The sequence below is a fragment of the Anoplopoma fimbria genome, chromosome 8 (genome assembly GCF_027596085.1).
Source record: "Anoplopoma fimbria isolate UVic2021 breed Golden Eagle Sablefish chromosome 8, Afim_UVic_2022, whole genome shotgun sequence".
Taxonomy (NCBI): domain Eukaryota; kingdom Metazoa; phylum Chordata; class Actinopteri; order Perciformes; family Anoplopomatidae; genus Anoplopoma; species Anoplopoma fimbria.
Genome location: NC_072456.1, coordinates 28,717,169 through 28,739,339, shown reverse-complemented (window position 1 = coordinate 28,739,339; position 22,171 = coordinate 28,717,169). Strand labels below are relative to the sequence as shown.

The window sequence follows — 22,171 nt, the reverse complement described above, 5'->3', positions numbered from 1 at the left end:
GTGTGTGTGTGTGTGTGTGTGTGTGTGTGTGTGTGTGTGTGTGTCTGTGTGTGTGTGTGTGTGTGTGTGTGTGTGTGTATGTGTGTCAGTGTGTGTGTGTGTATGTGAGAGTGTGTGTGTTTGTGTGTGTGTGTGTGTGTGTGTGTGTGTGTGTGTGTGTGTGTATGTGTGTGTGTGTGTGTGTATGTGTGTGTGTGTGTGTGTGTGTGTGTGTGTGTGTGTGTGTGTGTATGTGTGTGTGTGTGTGTGTATGTGTGTATGTGTGTGTCTCCACTCTAGCTCTTCGTGGTGACCCCTCTCCTCACAGATGCATGCTGGGAAGTGAAGTCTCTGAAGTCTCGGTCCAACCGGCCTCCTGGCGGCGGTGAACTCCGTTTCCCAGCATGCATCGCTCTCCTTCCTCCTTCCTGCAGCCTCGGCCCTTCTGCCGAGAAAAAGGAAGATGAGGAGCAGCAGCGAAGCAACCCCGAACCGAGTCTGACCCGAGTCCGACCCGAGTCTGACCCGAGTCCGAGTCCGACCCGAACCCGAGCCCAGTCTGGTTGCAGCGGGATGGCGGCGGAGCGGCTGCTGACGGACCGGAAGCCGAGCTCAGCTGCTGTTCCTCGGCCTTGAGCCGCCGGAGCCCCGGAGCCTGGAGGAGCCTGGAGGAGCCTGGAGGAGCCGGGCCGGGCCGAGCCGAGCCGAGCCGAGCCGAGCCGGACCGTCGTCTCCAGGCCTGCTGATGCTGCAGGACTGAAGCCTGGACTGCACCGCACCCTGAAACCAGACCCGCTCCCCCCGCCCCCCTTCAGGTGAGACCGGCTGCACACCTGGAGGTTACCTGTCCCCTGAGGCAGACCGGGACCTGGATCTGGCCTCATGTGGACCTTCATTGGCTCAGGGTCCTGCTGTGAGACTGGGTCTGGGCTGGTCCTGATCTGGGTCTGGTCCTGATCTGGGTCTGGTCCTGATCTGGGTCTGGTCCTGATCTAGTTCTGGGCTGGTCCTGATCTGGTCCTCATCTGGTCCTGATCTGGGTCTGGGTCCTGCTGTCAGACTGGAACAGGTGAACCAGGTTCTGTGGTACCTGAACCGAACCTGAAGCCTCCATGTGGATCCGGTTGACCTGAACACCGGACTCATCGGCCATCAGGTCCTCCAGGTGACACCACAGACTCAGGTTCAGGTCTTACTCTGGTACTGATCCAGTTCTGAGGATCAGATCAGGTGTTGAGACCAGAACCAGAACTTGAATAGACGAGTATGAACTCTTAGTGAACATTCATGAGTTGCAGAAAAACACTAAAAAGTTTTTATGAATATAAAAAACTAAACAAACATGAACTTCTGCAGCAGAACCGAATACTTTAATACTTTATTACTTTATTACTTCTACTTTATTACTTCTACTTTATTACTTCTACTTTATTACTTTATTACTTTATTACTTCTACTGCATATCACAGTTACTGTATGATTATTAATAAACTAATAAATGAGGATATTTTATTACAGATTATAAAGAACAAGTGATGGACACATTAATGTAATAATAATTATAATAATATAATTTATATTATATTATAATACTACAATATATATTATGAGTACTTATACTTATGGTACTTTCAGGTATATTTTGATGATAATGTAATGGTTTTGAATGTAGTAATTTTACTTGTTCTACACTGTAGTGTTACTGCTACTGAAGTAAAACATCTGAGGACCTCTTCCAATAACTTGTAGTACTAGACCTGATCCTGGACTGACTCAGTCCTGTTCAGGTGTTTCTCGTGACTCTGAGTCAATACAAGTTATCACATCAGTGTTCTGTCAGTCCAGGATCAGGGTTGTCCAGGATCAGGGTCTGTCCAGGATCAGGGTTGTTCAGGATCAGGGTTGTTCAGGATCAGGGTTGTTCAGGATCAGGGTCTGTCCAGGATCAGGGTTGTCCAGGATCAGGGTTGTCCAGGATCAGGGTCTGTCCAGGATCAGGGTTGTTCAGGATCAGGGTCTGTCCAGGATCAGGGTTGTCCAGGATCAGGGTCTGTCCAGGATCAGGGTTGTTCAGGATCAGGGTCTGTCCAGGATCAGGGTTGTTCAGGATCAGGGTCTGTCCAGGATCAGGGTTGTCCAGGATCCAGGTCTGTCCAGGATCAGGGTCTGTCCAGGATCAGGGTTGTTCAGGATCAGGGTCTGTCCAGGATCAGGGTTGTCCAGGATCCGGGTCTGTCCAGGATCAGGGTTGTTCAGGATCAGGGTCTGTCCAGGATCAGGGTCTGTCCAGGATCAGGGTTGTCCAGGATCAGGGTTGTTCAGGATCAGGGTTGTTCAGGATCAGGGTTTAGGGTTTATCATTTAAAAACAGGTTCATCATGATGATGATGTCACTACGTATCGAGATCAATGATTGGAGGAAAGTTGAATATATTTAAATGAGCCTCATATTAAACCTGAAGCTTCAGCGGAGAGATCGTTTCTGTGTTTTCAGTCTGTGATGGCACTGAACACTGAACTGAACTGTATATCCTGGTCCTGGTCATGGTCCTGATCCTGATCCTGGTCCCTGTTATGTCCCTGCAGGCTGCAGCATGGAGCGCTCCGGCAGCATCCAGCTGGACATCCCGGACTTCAGTAACTCGGTTCTGTCTCACCTGAACCAGCTGCGTGTTCAGGGCCGTCTGTGCGACATCGTGGTCAACGTGCAGGGTCAGAGCTTCCGGGCGCACAAGGTGGTCCTCGCCGCCAGCTCGCCCTACTTCCGGGACCACATGTCTCTGGGCCAGATGAGCACCGTCTCGCTGACGGTGATCCGCAACCCGTCGGTGTTCGAGCAGCTGCTGTCCTTCTGCTACACCGGACGCCTCTGCCTGCAGCTCGCCGACATCATCAGCTACCTGACGGCCGCCAGCTTCCTGCAGATGCAGCACATCATCGACCGCTGCACTCAGATCCTGGAGGGCATCCACCTGAAGATCAGCCTGGCGGACCTGGACGAGGACCCGCGGGAGGACGAGGCGGCTCGGGTGGCCAGGGGCAGCCGGACCCTGGAGGCCGTGGTGCGAGCGGGCGGCCATCACGCCGGCCTGCGGCTGCTCGCAGCGCGGGGGCGCCGAGGTGTGCGAGGCCGTCAGCCCCGCCGAGGAGCCCCTCAGCCCGCCGCCGACCGTGGAGCACAGCGGACTGGAGGGAACCGGGGCCTCCGGCAGAGCGGGAAAAGAACCGATCCTTCGCATCAACCGGGCCGGTCAGTGGTACGTTGAGACCAACAGCGAGCCGGAGCGGACCGGCAGCGCCGAGGAGGGCGGTGGCATGGACCGCGTGAGGATCAAGACGGAGAGGATGGAGGACTGGATCGGGGCAGGGGAGCACCAGGAGGAGGAGGGGGCGGCGGAGGAGGCCACCGTGATGATTGACACGTCGGGACGCAGCACGCTGGTGACGGCGCCGCTGGGACCGCTGGGGAACCGCAGCGCCCAACCGTCCTCCAGCTTCAGCGAGACGGACAGGTGAGTCACAGCGAGGTCACGCACAGCGACGTCCTGTCTGGACCGGAGACACATGATGACGGGGATCATGTGATCATGTGTTCACATGTGATCATGTGTTCACGTGTGTTCACGTGTGTTCTCATGTGATCATGTGTGATTATGTGACCATGTGTTCTCATGTGTTCACGTGTTCTCATGTGTTTTCATGTGTTCTCATTTGTTCTCATGTGATCATGTGTTCTCATGTGTTCACGTGTTCTCATGTGATCATGTGTTCTCAAGTGATCATGTGTTTTCATGTGTTCTCAAGTGTGATCATGTGTTCTCATGTGTGATCATGTGTTCTCATGTGTTCTAATGGGTTCTCGTATCAGGTTCAGTCCAACGGGCAGTGTGGTCGTCCTGGCGGAGCGTCAGAGAGCGAAGAGTGAGTCTCCCAGCAGAGCAGACGAGCTGCGACAGCCGAGCTCCCAGGTACTATTACAACTACTACTTGTACTACTACTAGTATAACTTCTGCCGCTACTTCGCCCTACTACTACTGCTACTACTACTACTACTACTACTACTGCTACTACTACTACTACTACTACTACTACTACTACTACTACTACTACTACTACTACTACTACTACTACTACTACTACTACTGCTACTACTACTACTACTACTACTACTACTACTACTACTGCTACTACTACTTCTACTGCTTCAGCTACAATTACTCCTGCTACAACTACTACTTACTCGTACTAGTAGCACTACTACTCACCACTATTACGACTTGTGCTATTACTGCTACTTATACTCACTACTACTACTAGTAATACTACTACTAAAGAAACTTGTAAGTAATCCATAGAACCTCTTAAAGAACCTTGTCAGTAACCACTACAACCTCTTAAAGAACCCTGTCAGTAACCATTACAACCTCTTAAGGAACCTCGTCAGTAACCACTACAACCTCTTAAAGAACCTTGTCAGTAACCATTACAACCTCGTAAAGAACCCCTTAGGTAACTGTATGTTAAACTTTCCTCTTGTAGGTTAAAGGTAACTGTCTGTAGGTCAGGTCAACGTCTGTCTCTCTTAGCCAGTCTCACTCTATGTGCCTGATAAGGCCGAGCTGGCTATGGCAGCTGGTAGGCCAAGGTCAGCTAGAAACCTTCTGTATTCGGTTTAGACTCAGCAGTACTCTGTGTTTCCCTGTTCCCCTCGATCAAGAAACAATAAATGTTACTGCTTAAGACATCCGGGTCTGCCGAAACTTCTTCTGTTTCGAAGGAACTAGCTCTAAGATTTCCATCACAGTAACCACTAGAAGATCCTCGTCAGTTACCACTAGAACCTCTTAAAGAACCTCATAAGTTACCAATAGAACCTTTTAAAGAACCTAATCGGTAATCATTAGAACCTCTTCAAGAACCTCCTCAGTAACCTCTTAAAGAACCTCCTCAGAAACCACTACAACCTATTTAAGAACCTTGTCAGTAAACACTACAACCTATTTAAGAACCTCCTCAGTAACCACTAGAACCTCTAAAAGAACCTTGTCAGTAAAAACTACAACCTCTAAAAGAACCTTGTCAGTAACCATTAGAAGCTTTTAAAGAACCCCTTAGGTAACCACTAGAAGATCCTCATCAGTTATCACTAGAAACTCCTCAGTAACCTCTTAAAGAACCTCCTCAGACAGATAGAACACAGACGGGGCCAAAACAAAACCACTAAAGGGGTGTGGAACCATACTAAGACTGTTCCTGACCCAGTTCCGAGCTCTGTGTTGATCCAGAGATTAAAACTCCGGTGTGATGCAGTCTGTTCCGGTTCCGGCTCTGGTTCTGGTCTGTATTAAGATTTTGTTCTGCCTGACAGGGGGAGGAGCATGCAGCGTTTGATATGGGCGGCTACGAGGACTACCTGAGGGAGCAGGTAGGGGACCGCTGGTACCGCTACAACCCCCGGCTCACCTGCATCTACTGCTGCAAGTCCTTCAACCAGAAGGGCAGTCTGGACCGTCACATGCGGCTGCACATGGGCATCACGCCGTTCGTCTGCCGGATCTGCGGTAAGAAGTACACCCGCAAGGACCAGCTGGAGTACCACATCCGCAAGCACACCGGCAACAAGCCCTTCCACTGCCACGTCTGTGGCAAGAGCTTCCCCTTCCAGGCCATCCTCAACCAGCACTTTCGCAAGAACCACCCGGGCTGCGCCCCCAGGAGGCCCACAGCGCCTCCCCGAGACCACCACCGCCTCCGTCACCTCCAGGGGAGGGCCGAGCGACGAGGCCTCCCCAGCCAGGAGGAGCCCGAGGGCGGCGCCAGCAGCGGCGGAGGCCAGTACAGCGAGGGTCCCCAGGCCTCGGTCTCCACCACGGGGCCCGACTGACCCTGAGGGGGGGAGGGTCCAGGTCGAGGTTGGGGGTCACAGACCTGGACGGCTGCTCGGATCCTGTTGCACCTGAAGCCAACAGGACGCCAAACCGCTGAAGTGGACCAGCGACAGAAAGGACAGAAGAGTCCGAATCGAGAGGATTTTTCCGCTTTAAACCGCATCTACCTTCACTAACGGAACCGAACAGATTAAGCTACGATGAAGAACCGTCACACACTCCAAGAACCTCACGCACCGCACGACCGCCGGGCCTCGTCTGCCTCCGTCTACTTTATGTTACAGAGTTCTACTTTTATAACGTCTGCCGGGAACTTTGCCAAAATACTCGGTGCCAGTTCAACAGTTCAAATCCTTCATATTTGCCTTGAGACAATCTGGAGCAGCAAGGTTAATAATAATAACGTTAATAATAATGTTAACAATAATAATGTTAATAATAATAATAATGTTAATAATAATAATGTTAATAATAATAATGTTAATAATAATGATAATTTTGGGCTACACAAAATAAACTGAATTGAATTAATAATAATAACGTTAATAATAATGTTAATAATAATAACTTGCACGCTCTTTAAAAATATTATTCAATAAGAAGAAAACTACGACTGTTAGGTTTCAGCTCAAGTGTGATCAGAGTCTTTATTTTCTCACGAAGCTCAGTGGAACCAAACTAACGTGACCGTCAGATTAATCTGCCGATTAGTTTATTGATCATTAGATTGATCATCGTCTGTAAAATCTTCAGATACCTCGTTAATTGTCACAGAAGATCAATTAAGATGCTGAACATCATGTTTCCCATTTTGACTTCAAAGTCCCCTTAAATTAGTGATCGATCGAATCAACTTATTTCACACGTAATCAATTTAGTTTTAAGTTCAAATGGAGAAAATTCACTCAAACGTCACTTAATATAAATAAAAATAAAACACAAAACATATTGTGACATTAAAGTAGAGCTGCTGCTAAAATACTCAAAGACTCTACTGAGAAAAGAAACGAATTAGAAACCAAAAATAGTTTGATCTAAAAAATGAACTAAATATTCTTCAGCAGGGTCCATTGAGCTCCTCCCAGAGCTTTTGACTGTATCCCATGGCCTTCTCCAGCCAATCAGAGCTGCTCGGGTGTCACCATGTGATCTAAGAACAGCCCCCCCCCCATTACCTCAGCACCTGTTCAACTAACCGGAGGAAGCCCATGGGATGCAGCAGAGAGCTCTGATCACACTGATCAGATCAATGCTTCAGATTATTGACGGTGTTAAACAGACTCACAGCAGGAAGCCTCAGATAAGCTACACAGTTACCTCTCACCACGACGCAATACAGCCGCTGCTCCGCACGGCTCCACCGGGGGGCGCTCCGGTCCACACGGAGCCCCGTCACTCTCCTCAGATGTTTTATAGACAAACATGTTTTATGCTTTTTTATTGTGTTTCTTGGACTCTTTTTTTTGTTTGTTTGTTTGTTTTTTTTGCTCTGACAATGTTTGAGACGGACGACAGAAGCTTCAGGACCAATCAGAGACGCTTCTGTCGGTGACGCGTTAAATCTGCTGCACGAGAGAAAAACTACAGAACGGCTGTAAACTGCTTTAGTTAACAGAAGAGACGCTAACCTGCCATCTTTAAATGCTAGCATTAGCTTGTGAGCTAACGTGTTTTTGCAGCGGTTCAAAGCTCAAACCAAAGAGCTCTGTAGCTTAAAGAGCTAACGTTCGTTACCTCGTCAGCTACGTTATGCTAGCTGATGTTAATGAACATTAGCTTGCTAGCTAACTGCTTTTTCCTTACTCATCATGTACACATGCTAATCAGTAACAACTGTGAGCTAGTTAGCTGACTATTAGCTTTGTATTGATTAACCTTAGGCGCACACACAAGTCAAACATGTACTTTAACAAACTAAAACAAAGTTTGTGAGCAGACTAGTTTGATTATTGTCTATAGGCAGAACATTACCATTAGCGCACATGCTAGCTGATGTCCTGCTTACTTATCATCTATAATTTGTGTTCCTGTGGTTTAAACCTTCTTCACTAAAACATTAGTTTTCTTTACACACAGGAAGCTAACGTTAACGTGGAAGCTATCAGATGTTCTGCTAATTCATTGTGTACAAACCGTGCTAACAGTTAGCTACAACATAATGTTCCTGAAAGAAATGCACAGAAAATAAACCATGCTAACGTTAGCTTGCAAGCTAATGGAACATCGGTTGTATTCTACTGGCCCAGAACTACATTTAGAGACACGCCTCTATTTTTAATAGCGCTAACGTAGGTGAGCTAGTTAGCTCACGTTGAGCTCTACTATGTGTTTCTAGGAGATCTAGTGTTTCTGATGTAATCCAGAGGGAGGTCCAGGTTGTGCTTAGCTTAGCTTAGCACAAGCACTGGAAGCAGGGGGGAACTACTAGCCTAGCTGTACGTTGATGTGTGGGCTCTAGCTAATGCTAACAGGCAGTTAGCTTTCCCGATCAGAATCATTGTATTAAACACTTAAACATGTGCAGCAGAGTTAATGCGTCATGACGACAGACGGTCCTGATCGGGTCATTGATCGGGATCCGGACCCCGTCAGACCAGATGGATGTAGTAGCCAGACCACGGAGCTGGACTAGAACTGAGCCCTCCAGAGGTCAAAGGTCACCTGCGGCCGGGCAACCAAAGGAAAGACGCCGCGGCCGCGTTGGAACTCCAAAACAACTTCAGCACTTATCAGAGAACGCGGATCAAAAGCAGAACTTTCTAGAGTCCCGTATAATGAGACGTATGTAAACTACTAAGATGTTTTCTCTGCGTATGAATATTCATGTCAGTGAGCCGGCAGCTCACCGATCGGCGGTCACTGTTTTTCTACAGCTGTGAATCAGATTCTCAGTGGACGGCTCTTTTTTTATGCAAGTGAAGCCAGCGGCTCCGTCCTCAGCGGGCTGGACTCGGCTCTCTTCAGGCTAAACCAGGAAGTATCAGGTAAACAGACTCTTATTTAGCTTCCCCACGTAGCAGAATGCTAACGGCTAAACCTCAGAGCGAGCTACGCGCCGCACACACACAGCTCACCTGTAAATAAAGGACGACACACACACACACACACACACCAACCAGGGCTGGGCAATATGGAATAAACAATCAGTTGTCATGGCAACCCCCAAAGTACCACGGCAGCAGAGTACTGCTCTCTGATTGGCCGGCAGGTGTCTGTCAGGTAAATGGCGTTCAGCCGTTTTTCCGACTCATCACGAATATTAGACACAAAATCATAAAAATAAATCACAATACTGAAGAGAGTATTTACAGAGAATAAGAATATACTAATATTCAGAAGAAGTATTTTCCTCATAAAACCGTGTTTACATAAAGAAATCAAGAACTGAAGTATCTGAAACGTTGAGGCTGATTTATGTTTAAATTATAGTCGTGTTTTTATTTACACCTGAAAAAACGTAATCTTCAAAGTCTGATTGATGTCATGAAACACGCTGAAGGTCCAGAACCAGAAGAGTTTTCTGATGAAGACCACGATGAGTCTTCATCCTTCTGAGGACCGACTAAAGAAACAAACATGTTGCTCAGCTCCGACATAAAACATTCAAACATAGAACATTAAAACATAAAACATAGAACATTAAAACATAAACCCATTAACTCATCAGAACTATGAAAGAAAATACTCGTTTCATTTTTAACAGTTTCTTCCTAAACCAGATCGATCTGGTCCTCAGAACTGTTGGTTTACAAGGAACAGCACATCAGTCCGGTTCAGTTCGGTTCAGTCTGGTCCGGTTCAGTCTAGTCTGGTTCAGTCTGTTCCGGTTCGGTCTGGTCTGGTTCAGTCTGGTCTGGTTCAGTCTGTTCCGGTTCGGTCTGGTCTGGTTCAGTCTGGTTCAGTCTGTTCTCGGTCTGGTCTGGTTCAGTCTGGTTCAGTCTGTTCTGTTCTCCGGGTCTGGTTCAGTCTGTTGGTTCGGTCTGGTCTGGTTCAGTCTGGTCTGGTTCAGTCTGGTATCTATAATAGAATCTATAAAGGAGAAGAGGGATCAGTGTGTTCTTGATCCGGATCAGAACCGAGAGATAAACTGTGAAGTGACTTTTCTTTTATTCAGAAAGAATCAGAACCGTTAAAACACTTTGTTCTAAAGATCCGGTTCTCCTCCTGGTTCTTCATCTTCACCTTCAAACTGTGAAAACAGATCAACTTCCTCCTCCTCTTCATCACCTTCCTCTTCATTCCTCATCCTCCTCTTCAGCCTCTTCATAATCTTCATCCTCCTCTTCATCATCTCCATCCTCTTCCTCTGGTCCTCCTGGAGTCTCTGGGTCTCTCCAGACTCCTCTGCTCCAGAACCAGGTCTTGTGTCTCTTCTTTGCTGACTTTGTATCGTGGACCAGAACAAACTGATCCAGACTCGGATCCTTTAGATTTATGAGATGAAATATATAATCTGATATAAATATCTGATGAGAGATGAACTCTGTCTCTGATGTGAGGGGAACATCTTCATGTTGCATGTCTCTGTGGGTTCAGATAATGTGAAGACCATGACCACTCACCACCCAGCGCCTCCTCACAGCAAATAAAGCACTTTAAGTGTCCCTCGCCTCCTTCTTTACCCACAATGCAGCTGGACAGCTCACACTTAAGGTTATGAATAAAGACGTTACTGATCATTAGTTTATTATTCTGCTTCATATATTCTGTCTCTGAGGTCAACGCTGATAATGTTTCATCTGAATCATATTTATGAGATCATTTATCAATTAATGTTTGACCAATAATATCTATCTATCTATTTAGGATATATATATATATATATATATATATATATATATATATAGATATCTATATAGATATAGATATATATATATATAGATATATATATCTATAGATATATATATAATACCAATTAGCTAGCTAATTGGCCGTAGCTTAGCTTAGCCACGTTCAGATGTAATGCTTTCTAACCGTATGATGTTGCATTCAAAGACTCTTTAATCAGCTGGGAAAAGACAGAACATCCTGGTACCAAACACACAGCTTCATTCAGAGTTTCAGGATCACAGAAGAACGAACAGAAGACTTTTAGGAGTTTACTCTGTAGAACTATTTATTTTTGTCTGATTCTAGTTTCACAACAAACGCTCGTAATCCTCCTTAGAAATGAACCGACATCTTTTGTGTGAACGGGATCAGAACCTGATGTTTCTGTCGCCGTGACAACCCCCCTCCCCCCGATAGTGGAGGTCTCCTCCCCACATTATGTATTTACACGATTAATAACCTCTTAGTAGTTTATGAACACCAGAGAACCGGAGGTGGTTTTCATGTTGGATCCTGAGGGATCAGGTCTCACTGGCCGCAGGGGTCGGCCACTCTGGCGGTGAACAGCATGGTGTTGATGGTGGACTCTCTGATGATCAGCAGGAACGGACGGTCGGCCTGAAACACCTCCCGGTTCAGGTTGATGGAGCGTCCGACGGCCACGACGGTGGTCGATGCTGCCGCCTCGCTGCCCTCCTCGTTCACCTGCAGACCACAAACACATCAGTCAGGACTTCTGGACCAGACCGGGTCTCAGGTCTGACCCAGGGTCAGGGTCTCAGGTCTGGTCTCAGGTCTGGTCTCAGGTCTGACCCCGTCCATCAGTGACTGACCTCCAGAAAGGCTTTATGGAAGGCGTCTGAGATGTGGAGACCTTCACTTCCGTCCTCCAACATCCCTGAAACAAACAAACAAAGAAACTTTATTCAGTTCTGAAAACACAACAGTCACTGAAAGCTGAACTTTAACGTCACAATAAAAAAATTAAAACAGGCAACTTTATTAACACCAACAGGAAATCTGACAGAAATAAACAGCTGAGATGAAAAAATCCGTACAGGATTTAACCAGCAACCTGAATGCCCCACGATCGCGTGGAGGAAAGTGTGAGGAACGTGTGAAGGAACATGTGAGGAACCTCTCAAACACTAGCTGAGGAAGAAGAAGCGGCGGTCACCTGGCAGACTGGCCCTCTCGGCGCTGAACAGGTCCTTCAGGCCCATGTCCTGAAGCTTCTCCTTCACACTGAAGCTGTCCTCCACCCTGAAGCGAGGAACGTGGACCGCCACCGTGGTCTCCTTCATCTCCTCCAACCAGGACGTCAGTCTGTTCAGGTCCAGACCCTCCTCCACCTACACACACACACACACACACACACACACACTTTAACACACACATCACACAAAACACACAAACTTTTAACATCACCTGTTCACATAAACTTTTAACTAGTAAAACTGTTAACTAATAAACCTGATAACTAGTAAAACTGTTAACTAGTAAACCTGTTAACTAATAAACCTGTTAACTAGTAAACTTGTTAACTAGTAAACCTGTTAACTAATAAACCTGATAACTAGTAAACCTGTTAACTAGTAAACCTGTTAACTAATAAACCTGATAACTAGTAAACCTGTTAACTAGTAAACCTGTTAACTAATAAACCTGATAACTAGTAAACCTGTTAACTGATAAACCTGTTAACTAGTAAACCTGTTAACTAATAAACCTGATAACTAGTAAAGCTGTTAACTAGTAAACCTGTTAACTAGTAAACCTGTTAACTAATAAACCTGATAACTAGTAAACCTGTTAACTGATAAACATGTTAACTGACATACCTGTTAACTAACACACAGGTTAACCTGTTACATACATGTAACAGGTTAACCTGTGAACTAGTTAACCTGTTAACTACTGATCTGTTACCTTGGTGAGCGTGGTGTCTCTGGTTGGCAGGATGATCACCATGGTGATGTCGTCTCCGCGGTACGGCATCTCCAGCAGCTGCACATGGTCGTCGGGGAAGTACCTGTACCTGAACTTGGTCTCCTGGTACATCATGTTGACGGAGCAGGTCCGACTCTCGCTGACGTGGAAGTCTGAGACGTACACGTTTTCTTTGTCGAACTTGTTCTTCCACTGACCCTGAGAGGAGAGACGGTCAGAGACTCAATCATTTCATTGTTTCAGAGTGAAGGACGACTGCAGCTCCGGAGCTCTGAGACCCGTCTTAAGGAACAGTATCTACTTATGTGAACACCAGGTCTACCAGGCTAGTCTGTGTTAGCAGTGTATGCTACGGGTGTAGCCAGTGTTACGTTCTGTGTTACGCTACAGGTGTTTACGCTACAGGCGTTTACGGTACAGGTGCTATGCTACAGGTGCTACGCTACAGGCGTTACGCTACAGGTGCTACGCTACAGGTGTTACATTATAGGTGTTACGCTACAGGTGCTACGCTACAGGCGTTACATTATAGGTGTTACGCTACAGGTGCTACGCTACAGGTGTTACATTATAGGTGTTACGCTACAGGTGCTACGCTACAGGTGTTACACTACAGGTGCTACGCTACAGGTGTTACATTATAGGTGCTACGCTACAGGCGTTACATTATAGGTGTTAGGCTACAGGTGCTACGCTACAGGTGTTACATTATAGGTGTTACGCTACAGGTGATAAATTACAGGCGTAATGTTACAAGTGTTGCGTTACAGATACAGGTGTTATGTTACCTGTACCTGTGATCCACTGGTCCCCCCCCCAGTGGCCTCAGGTCGACTGAAGAGAAAACAACCAGCTAACGCTAAAGATCAAAGTAAGATGTGATCTGGATCACCAGTCTAGTCACAAGTTTATTAACTGGTGTTAAATGTTCTCCCGGTGGCGTCCCTCATGAAGACCACGTCCTGCTGCTTATTTTCTTCTATATTTCTGACTATAAATCAAATCTTGATAAAAGTGAGACTCTTTTCTTCCAAACATTTAATTGGGACCAGCAGGGACCAGAAACCAGGCTCCATGGCTACAGGTGTGATTGAGGTACCAGCTCAGGTACCTTGAAGTAGATGGTGTTGACGAGGACCAGGATCGTGTTGGAGTCCAGGGCCCCCGCTGGCAGCGTGTCCTGGATCAGGTTCTCCGTCTTGTTGGAGATCCAGTTGTTAATGGTGACCCGGGCCACCTCCGGGTTCTCCTGCAGCACAGAACCGGGGTTATAAGCATAACTTCTGTCAGATACCTCAGTCTGAGTGTTTCAGGTCTGAACCCTGAGCGGTTTAGGTGAACTGGACTCGTGTTAGACCACAACGTCACCTTGAAGTTGAGGGGCATCAGTTTGGCCCCATACACCGTCTCACTGATGTTCTGGTAGGTCTCGTTGAAGACCAGAGACTTGTCTCCGAACAGCCGGTTAGCGGAGATCAGCTCCGTGGTCTTGTCCTTCTTCCTGAACAGACGGCAGTTGAGTTTGGCGAAGAAGAAGTGGACCTGATCCGAGGTCTTCTCCTTGATGGTGTGGAACTGAAACACCTGCAGACAGGAACACACAGAGACCGAGTCTAATCTGCTGCAAGGACACGACCTCTGTTTGTGACTTTGTCTGAGAGCTTCATGACATTAATAATAATACAAAAATAATAATAATAAGGACCTCCATGATCTGCTGCAGCGTCTGGTTGCAGGCTCCCAGTTTGGTCATGGCAAAGGCAGTGGAGATGCTGATGGGGGACATGAAGATGTTGGCCTCTGGGGCCTTGCCGAGGGCCAGATGTTTGAACAGCGACAGGGCGAAGCGACTGTTGGCCTTGGACAGCTCCCACACGCGGGGGTTGGTGGACTCGGGGATCGGCTCCGTGGTCGGGCCCTCGCCGGCCTCAGGGTCCGGGTCGGGGTCCGGGCTGCGGTAGATGCAGCGCGGCTCCAGGGGAAGGTCTTTGGGTTTGGCGCTGCAGATGTCCGGATTGAAGGCGAGAGAGACGAGGGGCAGGGACGCCAGAACCAACAGCCAATCAGCAGCCCTCATTCTACAGAGCGCCAATCAGAAGAGAGTTCAAATCACAGTTCTATTAAAGAACATTTCCTTTGATTTATTGATCTCACAGGAGATTTAATTTGCTGCCTTGTGTGAAGCACTTTGTAAAACCTAAAACTCAGATTATCATAATAATAATAATAATACATTTTATACATTATATCATCATCATCATCATCATTATTATGAGTTTATCTGACGTATGAAGGTCGACACTGAATCACACACACAAAGGGGAAAATATCAAAATAAGTTTTACATTGTGGATTTCTTTTTTTTTTTTAACATTCAGAGACAAGAGTATAACAAGAGTCATAAACAACTTCTGATGATTGAGATTGAAACCAGTTCTGTCGGGTTCAGAGACCCACACCAGACTCCATTTAAAAAACAACAGATTTAAGGCTGGTTCTTGAGTCAGAAGATCAGAGTGTTTAGTTTGAGATAAATATTATGAGATTATTAGTTTAAAGTTTCTTCAGTTTGATCTAAACATCAATAGATTTAACTCAACAACCAACACAAAAGTATAATCAATCAACAGTCATGAAATCTGAATAAATGAACCATAAAAAGGTGTTTTTATATTTCTGACTTATCTGTCCAAACTCTGAGATTAAACTCACAGAATCAAAAGAGAAGAATCAGAACATGTAAACGAGGAAACAAACGACAAACAAGTGTAATCATTTTCATTTAGACCACCAGGAGATCAATAACTTCCCTGTTTCAGGATGAAAGACGATGAAACAGGATCAATCAGGGTGATTAGTTGGTAAAATCTTACCTGAGCAGGTAGACAGTCGAGTGCTGCGACGGTCAGATGTGTGAGGTTTGAGCTGAACTCAGGTCAGTGTCCTGCAGAGCACTCAAACATCACACCGACCTTTGAGACATTGATCGTCTTTCTGTTGGTCAACATCTGGACACAAACCAGCAGCGATCAACGATCAATAACTGTGACGGCTGCAGGACGTAAACACACAAGTTCAGCCTTCACACCTTTCAGCTCAACACTTCAGTCTGAGCTGCATTTAGGATGAAAGATAATCCAGACTATTCTAAATTTATAAATTAACTTTTTACAATTGATTCATTTTCTCCTATTTGTTCTATAGAGATAATACACGTTATTCTCCTGGTGTCCACTAGGGGCATCACTGCTGTATTATGGAGATAATACATGTTATTCTGCTGGTGTCCACTAGGGGCATCACTGCTGTATTATAGAGATAATACATGTTATTCTCCTGGTGTCCACTAGGGGCATCACTGCTGTATTATGGAGATAATACATGTTATTCTCCTGGTGTCCACTAGGGGCATCACTGCTGTACTATGGAGATAATACTGCTGTATTATGGAGATAACGTTATTCTCCTGGTGTCCACTAGGGGCATCACTGCTGTATTATGGAGATAATACACGTTATTCTCCTGGTGTCCACTAGGGGCATCACTGCTGTATTATGGAGATAATACACGTTATTCTCCTGGTGTCCACTAGGGGCATCACTGCTGTATTATGGAGATAATACATGTTATTCTCCTGGTGTCCACTAGGGGCATCACTGCTGTATTATGGAGATAATACACGTTATTCTCCTGGTGTCCACTAGGGGCATCACTGCTGTATTATGGAGATAATACATGTTATTCTCCTGGTGTCCACTAGGGGCATCACTGCTGTATTATGGAGATAATACACGTTATTCTCCTGGTGTCCACTAGGGGCATCACTGCTGTGTTATAGAGATAATACATGTTATTCTGCTGGTGTCCACTAGGGGCATCACTGCTGTGTTATAGAGATAATACATGTTATTCTATTGGTGTCCACTAGGGGCATCACTGCTGTATTATGGAGATAATACATGTTATAATAGGGGCACATGTTATATTCATGTTATTCTATTGGTGTCCACTAGGGGCATCACTGCTGTATTATGGAGATAATACATGTTATTCTATTGGTGTCCACTAGGGGCATCACTGCTGTGTTATAGAGATAATACATGTTATTCTGCTGGTGTCCACTAGGGGCATCACTGCTGTATTATGGAGATAATACATGTTATTCTATTGGTGAGGGGCATCACTGCTGTGTTATAGAGATAATACATGTTATTCTGCTGGTGTCCACTAGGGGCATCACTGCTGTGTTATAGAGATAATACATGTTATTCTCCTGGTGTCCACTAGGGGCATCACTGCTGTGTTATAGAGATGTCCACTAGGGGCATCACTGCTGTGTTATAGAGATAATACATGTTATTCTGCTGGTGTCCACTAGGGGCATCACTGCTGTGTTATAGAGATAATCATGTTACTGTGTCCACTAGGGGCATCACTGCTGTGTTATAGAGATAATACATGTTATTCTCCTGGTGTCCACTAGGGGCATCACTGCTGTGTTATAGAGATAATACATGTTATTCTGCTGGGTTGCATCACTGCTGTGTTATAGAGATAATACATGTTATTCTCCTGGTGTCCACTAGGGGCATCACTGCTGTTGATGGGATGAATCAGAATCAGTGTTGTTGATCATTGACATAATCAGACGGTTTCCTAGAATTGACTCTACCAGGAATGATTCAATGTTTGTGTTTGACTCCTAAAATTGACTCTCCAAAATGAAGTGCCTTAAACTCTAGATGTTTTCCATCCTGCTCACCGGCTCAGGCTGTCTTATGTTTACATATAAATATGTATCCAGGTATTAAAAGTATTAGGAATTTTATTTGTGCAATAAATAACAAATCTACACAAAATACATTTCACATTAAAACAGGAAGTGACAGAAAAATAATCAGACACACAAGCTTCTGATAAATGAGGGGATTTCCAGTGAAACCAGTCCAACCACAAAAACAACACAAAGCGCCTCAGACAAACCAGTCAGACCAGTCAAACCAGACTCCATTTAGAGAATAACAGTTTTTAAAATGTCCCAGCGGGCCTTCGACACTGAAACAGGTTTAATGGTTTCTCCAGCTGAATAAAGATTTCCAGTCAAAACCAGTTTGACTATAAAAACCAGCACACAGACCAGTAGTGTTGTAAGTCAGAAGAGTTTGGGCAGCTGTCTGAGGCGGCTCAGGTCCAGGATGTTTCCCACCGACCCTTCAGTCTGACGGCTGCTCGCCCTCATCAAAGATGGCCGCCCGCTGGAACAGTTCTCCTTGTCAGCAGCGTTTGGCCCGGCGCCGCACGCCAACAGCTGCATTTTGGGCCGCAGGTCCCGGATCAGCTGACTCTGGGGGAGGAGCTTCACGTTCAGAGCTTCAGTCAGCGGCTGGCGAGCCGACGCCTCCCTAACATCGACCTCCTCCTCCTCCTCATCTTCATCCTCCTCCTCGATCAAGCCGTACCTCCTCATGTACTTCCTGGTGGCCAGAGACATGTTGCTAGGCGACAGCAGGGAGTGGTTGGAGGCGGGGCCGGGGGCGTGGCCTCCCACAGACAGCCTGCTGAGCTGAGAGTCGCTCAGGTAGCGCAGGGCGATGGCGTTGGCCTCCAGACTCAGATCCACGCCGTCTCCAGGGAACAGAAGGCTGGAGGTCGGCTCAGACACGCTCAGTCTGGACAGAACCGCCGCCGGGTTGATGCTCGCCAGAGTGCTGGAACAACACACACACACACACACACACAGACACACACACAAACACACACACACACACACACACACACACACACACACACACACACACACACACACACACACACACACACACACACACACACACACACACACACACACACACACACACACACACACACACACACACACACACACACGTTATTTAGATAAACTGATCACATAAAAATATTCTTATTGGTCATTTTCTCCCCTGAAAGAGTAATAAATTAACAGCTTTTTTAAAGCTTACTTCAGTCTAGTAACAGATGATAAATCTGGAGTATCGAACACACGATTCCATGTGGAAGGAAGCGTCGTCCATATTTGACTACAGGTGTTCTCAGGTGAGCTCCTACCTGCTGATCTCCACAGTCTGCTGGATTCTGCGCTCAGACTCCGTCAGATCTTCTCGGTCCACGTCGACTCCGAGCTGCTGCAGCTGCCTCATAGTGGCTCTGAGCACCGGGTCTCCTCCACCGCTCTGCCTCCTGGACCGGGAGGACTGGGAAGACTGGGATGACTGGGAAGACTGGGAAGACTGAGAAGACTGAGAAGACTGCGAGGACAGCCTCCTCCTGCTGGACTCCTCCTCCACTTCCTGTTTGCTGTCTGACTCCTGGAGACGACTGGTCAGCTGACTCTGAGGACACACAGAGGGTCACATGATAAATATCTAGAGATTGTTAGCATCATGTGACCTGACACATGTCAAGTATTGACAGTTAGCATCATGTGACCTGACACATGTCAAGTATTGACAGTTAGCATCATGTGACCTGACACATGTCAAGTATTGACAGTTGGCATCATGTGACCTGACACATGTCAAGTATTGACAGTTGGCATCATGTGACCTGACACATGTCAAGTATTGACAGTTGGCATCATGTGACCTGACACATGTCTGATGTCAACATGGCATCATGTGACCTGACACATGTCAAGTATTGGCAGTTAGCATCACGTGACGTTGTTACCTTCAGGTCGTGGTAGAAGCTCTGCTGCTCTCCGTACATGCTGACACTCTCTCCCAGAACTGGACTCTGCAGACCGCTGACACTAAAACTGAACACACCACGAGTCAGAATCCAGGTCTCCTTCCACACAGACATGCTAACTGATGCTAACAGCTAACTGATGCTAACAGCTGTCTGTCTCCATCTGTCTCACCTGTGTCGACTGGAGGGGGAGCAGGCAGCCTCATTGTCCTCAGCTCCGCCCACAGACCCGATGACGGACAGGTCAGCATGTGAGGAGGGGGGAGGGGCCTGTACCTCGTGGTGGGGGAGGGGCGACTGGACTGGACAGGATCCCCCAGAACAGACTGGCTCCTGAAAACCAGAGAGTGAGATGTGTGATGCTGAACGACACCAGCTGCTCACCCGTCCCTTCAGTCTCACCTGTCCCGTCAGTCTCACCTGTCCCTTCAGTCCCGTCAGTCTCACCTGTCCCTTCAGTCACCCAGTCAGTCTCACCTGTCCCTTCAGTCTCACCTGTCCCCAGTCCCTTCAGTCTCACCTGTCAGTCTCACCTGTCCCTTCAGTCCCGTCAGTCCCGTCAGTCTCACCTGTCCCTTCAGTCCCGTCAGTCTCACCTGTCCCTTCAGTCCCGTCAGTCTCACCTGTCCCTTCAGTCTCACCTGTCCCGTCAGTCTCACCTGTCCCTTCAGTCCCGTCAGTCTCACCTGTCCCTTCAGTCCCGTCAGTCTCACCCGTCCCTTCAGTCTCACCCGTCCCTTCAGTCTCACCCGTCCCGTCAGTCTCACCTGTCCCTTCAGTCTCACCCGTCCCGTCAGTCTCACCTGTCCCCACAGCGATGCTGGCGGTGCTCCTGGGTGTCTGAGCCTCCACCTGCCCACCTGACGACTGAAGTCTCCCCTGAGCCTCCAGCAGCATCTGGACCTGAAGACAGTTCACCGTTCACTCCACACTGTCACCATCAGGGCGGTTTATTGGAAAACAGCTGACGCTACGATGTGTTACGATGTGTTACGATGTATTACGATGTATTACGATGTGTTACGATGTGTTACGATGTATTACGATGTATTAAGATGTGTTACGATGTGTTACGATGTATTACGATGTGTTACGATGTGTTACGATGTATTACGATGTGTTACGATGTGTTACGATGTGTTACGATGTGTTACGATGTATTACGATGTGTTACGATGTGTTACGATGTGTTACGATGTGTTACGATGTGTTACGATGTATTACGATGTGTTACGATGTGTTACGATGTGTTACGATGTGTTACGATGTATTACGATGTGTTACGATGTGTTACGATGTGTTACGATGTATTACGATGCTGTGTTGCCCCTCGTGTTTGTCCCACCTGGATGGATGGGGGGCGTGTTCTAACACGTTTCATCACCTCTCTGTTCATCCTGGTCACTACACGGATACAGCCGTCATGTGACGTAGGAATGATTCACCATCACAGAGCGCCGCTCTACAGAATACGGCAGTTTGCTCGTGAGACACCATGTTGCGTTTTTGGTCGGGTCATGTGACCTTTGGGGGTCACTGACCTTTAGCCCAGAAGGAAACAGGCAGCGACCTCTAGAGTTACAGGAGCCGAGGAGGAGGAGGAGCCGAGGAGGTTTGACTCAAACAGATTCAAGGACTTTTAAAAATCTTGTTCTTTATGTTTCGATAGTTTAGCACAGACCTGGTTAACCTGACACACACACACACACACACACACACACACAAAGTATGGAACTCACCTGCGCCTGCAGGAGGCGGAGCTGTCGGTCCTGATGGAGGAGGAGCTGGTAGGTGTCGGATGGGACGACCCCCCCCACCTGATTACAGCACTGGTTCACACAGGAGGGACGGGAGAACCAGGAGGGAGACACAGGGTCTGCTGCTGGACGGGAGGGGTGAGGAGAGGAGTCAACACACCACAGGGAGGGAGGAGCAGAGGAGCTGTGAGGAGGGTGGGTGGAGAAGAAGGTAGATGGAGTATGTTGATGGGAGGACAGAGGAGAAGCAAGACAGGAGGAAGGAGGAGCAGAAGGAGTAGTTGGATGGTTGCTAGCTGGAGGAGGAGTGTGATGGTGGGAGGATAGAGCAGGAGGACCAGGGTCAAGACTGGGTGGAGGAGGAGGAGGAGTGTGATGGTGGGAGGGTGGAGCAGGAGGAGCAGGGTGAAGACTGGATGGAGGAGGAGGAGTGTGATGGTGGGAGGGTGGAGCAGGAGGAGCAGGGTGAAGACTGGATGGAGGAGGAGGAGTGTGATGGTGGGAGGGTGGAGCAGGAGGAGCAGGGTGATGTCCTGGGGAGGAGAAGATGGAGGTGCAGTCGTAGGTGTGCGTGGAGCAGCAGGAGCAGGGCTCCTGCAGGTTGGAGTTGGGGGTGCTGTGGAGGTGTGGAGGAGCAGCAGGTCTGGGAGCTGAGGAGGAGGTGGTGTTTCTGGTGGGAGGAGCAGACTTCCTGTCAGCAGCAGGAGGAGGAGGCGCTCTGTGGGCGGAGCCAGGGCTCTGCCGACCGCTCTGATTGGAGGTGAAGCTGCTGTCAATCAGCAGAGAGAGTTCAGGAACCGATGGCTGAACCCTCCGAGCCTGAAACAGAAAACACAGGAACTCAACGGACCGGCTGCTATTGGCTGTCTGTGGTGACATCATAGTGATGTCACAGACGGACACGAGACGTGAGGTCGATGACTGACCTGCTGAGCGGGGGTGGGGGCTCGGGGACGGACGTGGAGACAAGTCCTCGTCCTCGACTCCAGAGTCCTGATCGCTGACAGACAGACCCGCAGCTGGGGGGGCGGCTCTGAGGA

The 22,171-nt window shown here is 47.6% G+C and overlaps 3 protein-coding genes across 3 annotated transcripts in view; 1 reads left to right on the top strand and 2 right to left on the bottom strand.

The window, feature by feature from the left end:
• The first annotated feature begins 985 nt into the window (after positions 1 to 985).
• On the top strand, positions 986 to 6,245 carry zbtb37 (zinc finger and BTB domain containing 37). Its single transcript, XM_054602154.1, is given in 7 exon segments — positions 986 to 1,144; positions 2,566 to 3,082; positions 3,084 to 3,491; positions 3,848 to 3,947; positions 5,349 to 5,710; positions 5,712 to 5,764; positions 5,767 to 6,245. Coding segments are annotated over 6 exon segments (1,530 nt in total). The 5' UTR covers positions 986 to 1,144; positions 2,566 to 2,573; the 3' UTR covers positions 5,865 to 6,245.
• A 4,721-nt stretch (positions 6,246 to 10,966) lies between these two features.
• On the bottom strand, positions 10,967 to 15,632 carry serpinc1 (serpin peptidase inhibitor, clade C (antithrombin), member 1). Its single transcript, XM_054602156.1, has 8 exons — positions 15,522 to 15,632; positions 14,354 to 14,726; positions 14,017 to 14,232; positions 13,760 to 13,897; positions 12,628 to 12,846; positions 11,876 to 12,050; positions 11,532 to 11,596; positions 10,967 to 11,403 (listed from the first exon to the last, which is right to left on the bottom strand). The coding sequence occupies exons 2-8, from the start codon at positions 14,723 to 14,725 to the stop codon at positions 11,227 to 11,229; spliced, it is 1,362 nt and encodes a 453-aa protein (XP_054458131.1). The 5' UTR covers position 14,726; positions 15,522 to 15,632; the 3' UTR covers positions 10,967 to 11,226.
• Positions 15,633 to 17,493: 1,861 nt separating this feature from the next.
• Positions 17,494 to 22,171, bottom strand: part of stil (STIL centriolar assembly protein) — a 10,155-nt gene continuing 5,477 nt past the window's right edge. Inside the window, 7 exon segments of the mRNA XM_054602077.1 lie at positions 17,494 to 18,356; positions 18,733 to 19,016; positions 19,354 to 19,441; positions 19,547 to 19,677; positions 19,679 to 19,707; positions 20,178 to 20,277; positions 21,114 to 22,164. Of these exon segments, the coding sequence (XP_054458052.1) occupies positions 17,801 to 18,356; positions 18,733 to 19,016; positions 19,354 to 19,441; positions 19,547 to 19,677; positions 19,679 to 19,707; positions 20,178 to 20,277; positions 21,114 to 22,164 (2,239 nt within the window). The 3' untranslated portion in view covers positions 17,494 to 17,800.

Coding starts and splice junctions, on each gene's coding strand:
- serpinc1 (XM_054602156.1), bottom strand. CDS start 14,725: ATGAGGGCTGCTGATTGGCTGTTGGTTCTGGCGTCCCTGCCCCTCGTC. Junction 13,898..14,016: donor TGATGCCCCTCAACTTCAAG/GTGACGTTGTGG, acceptor TCTGTGCTGCAG/GAGAACCCGGAGGTGGCCCG. Junction 11,404..11,531: donor TCCATAAAGCCTTTCTGGAG/GTCAGTCACTGA, acceptor TGTGGTCTGCAG/GTGAACGAGGAGGGCAGCGA.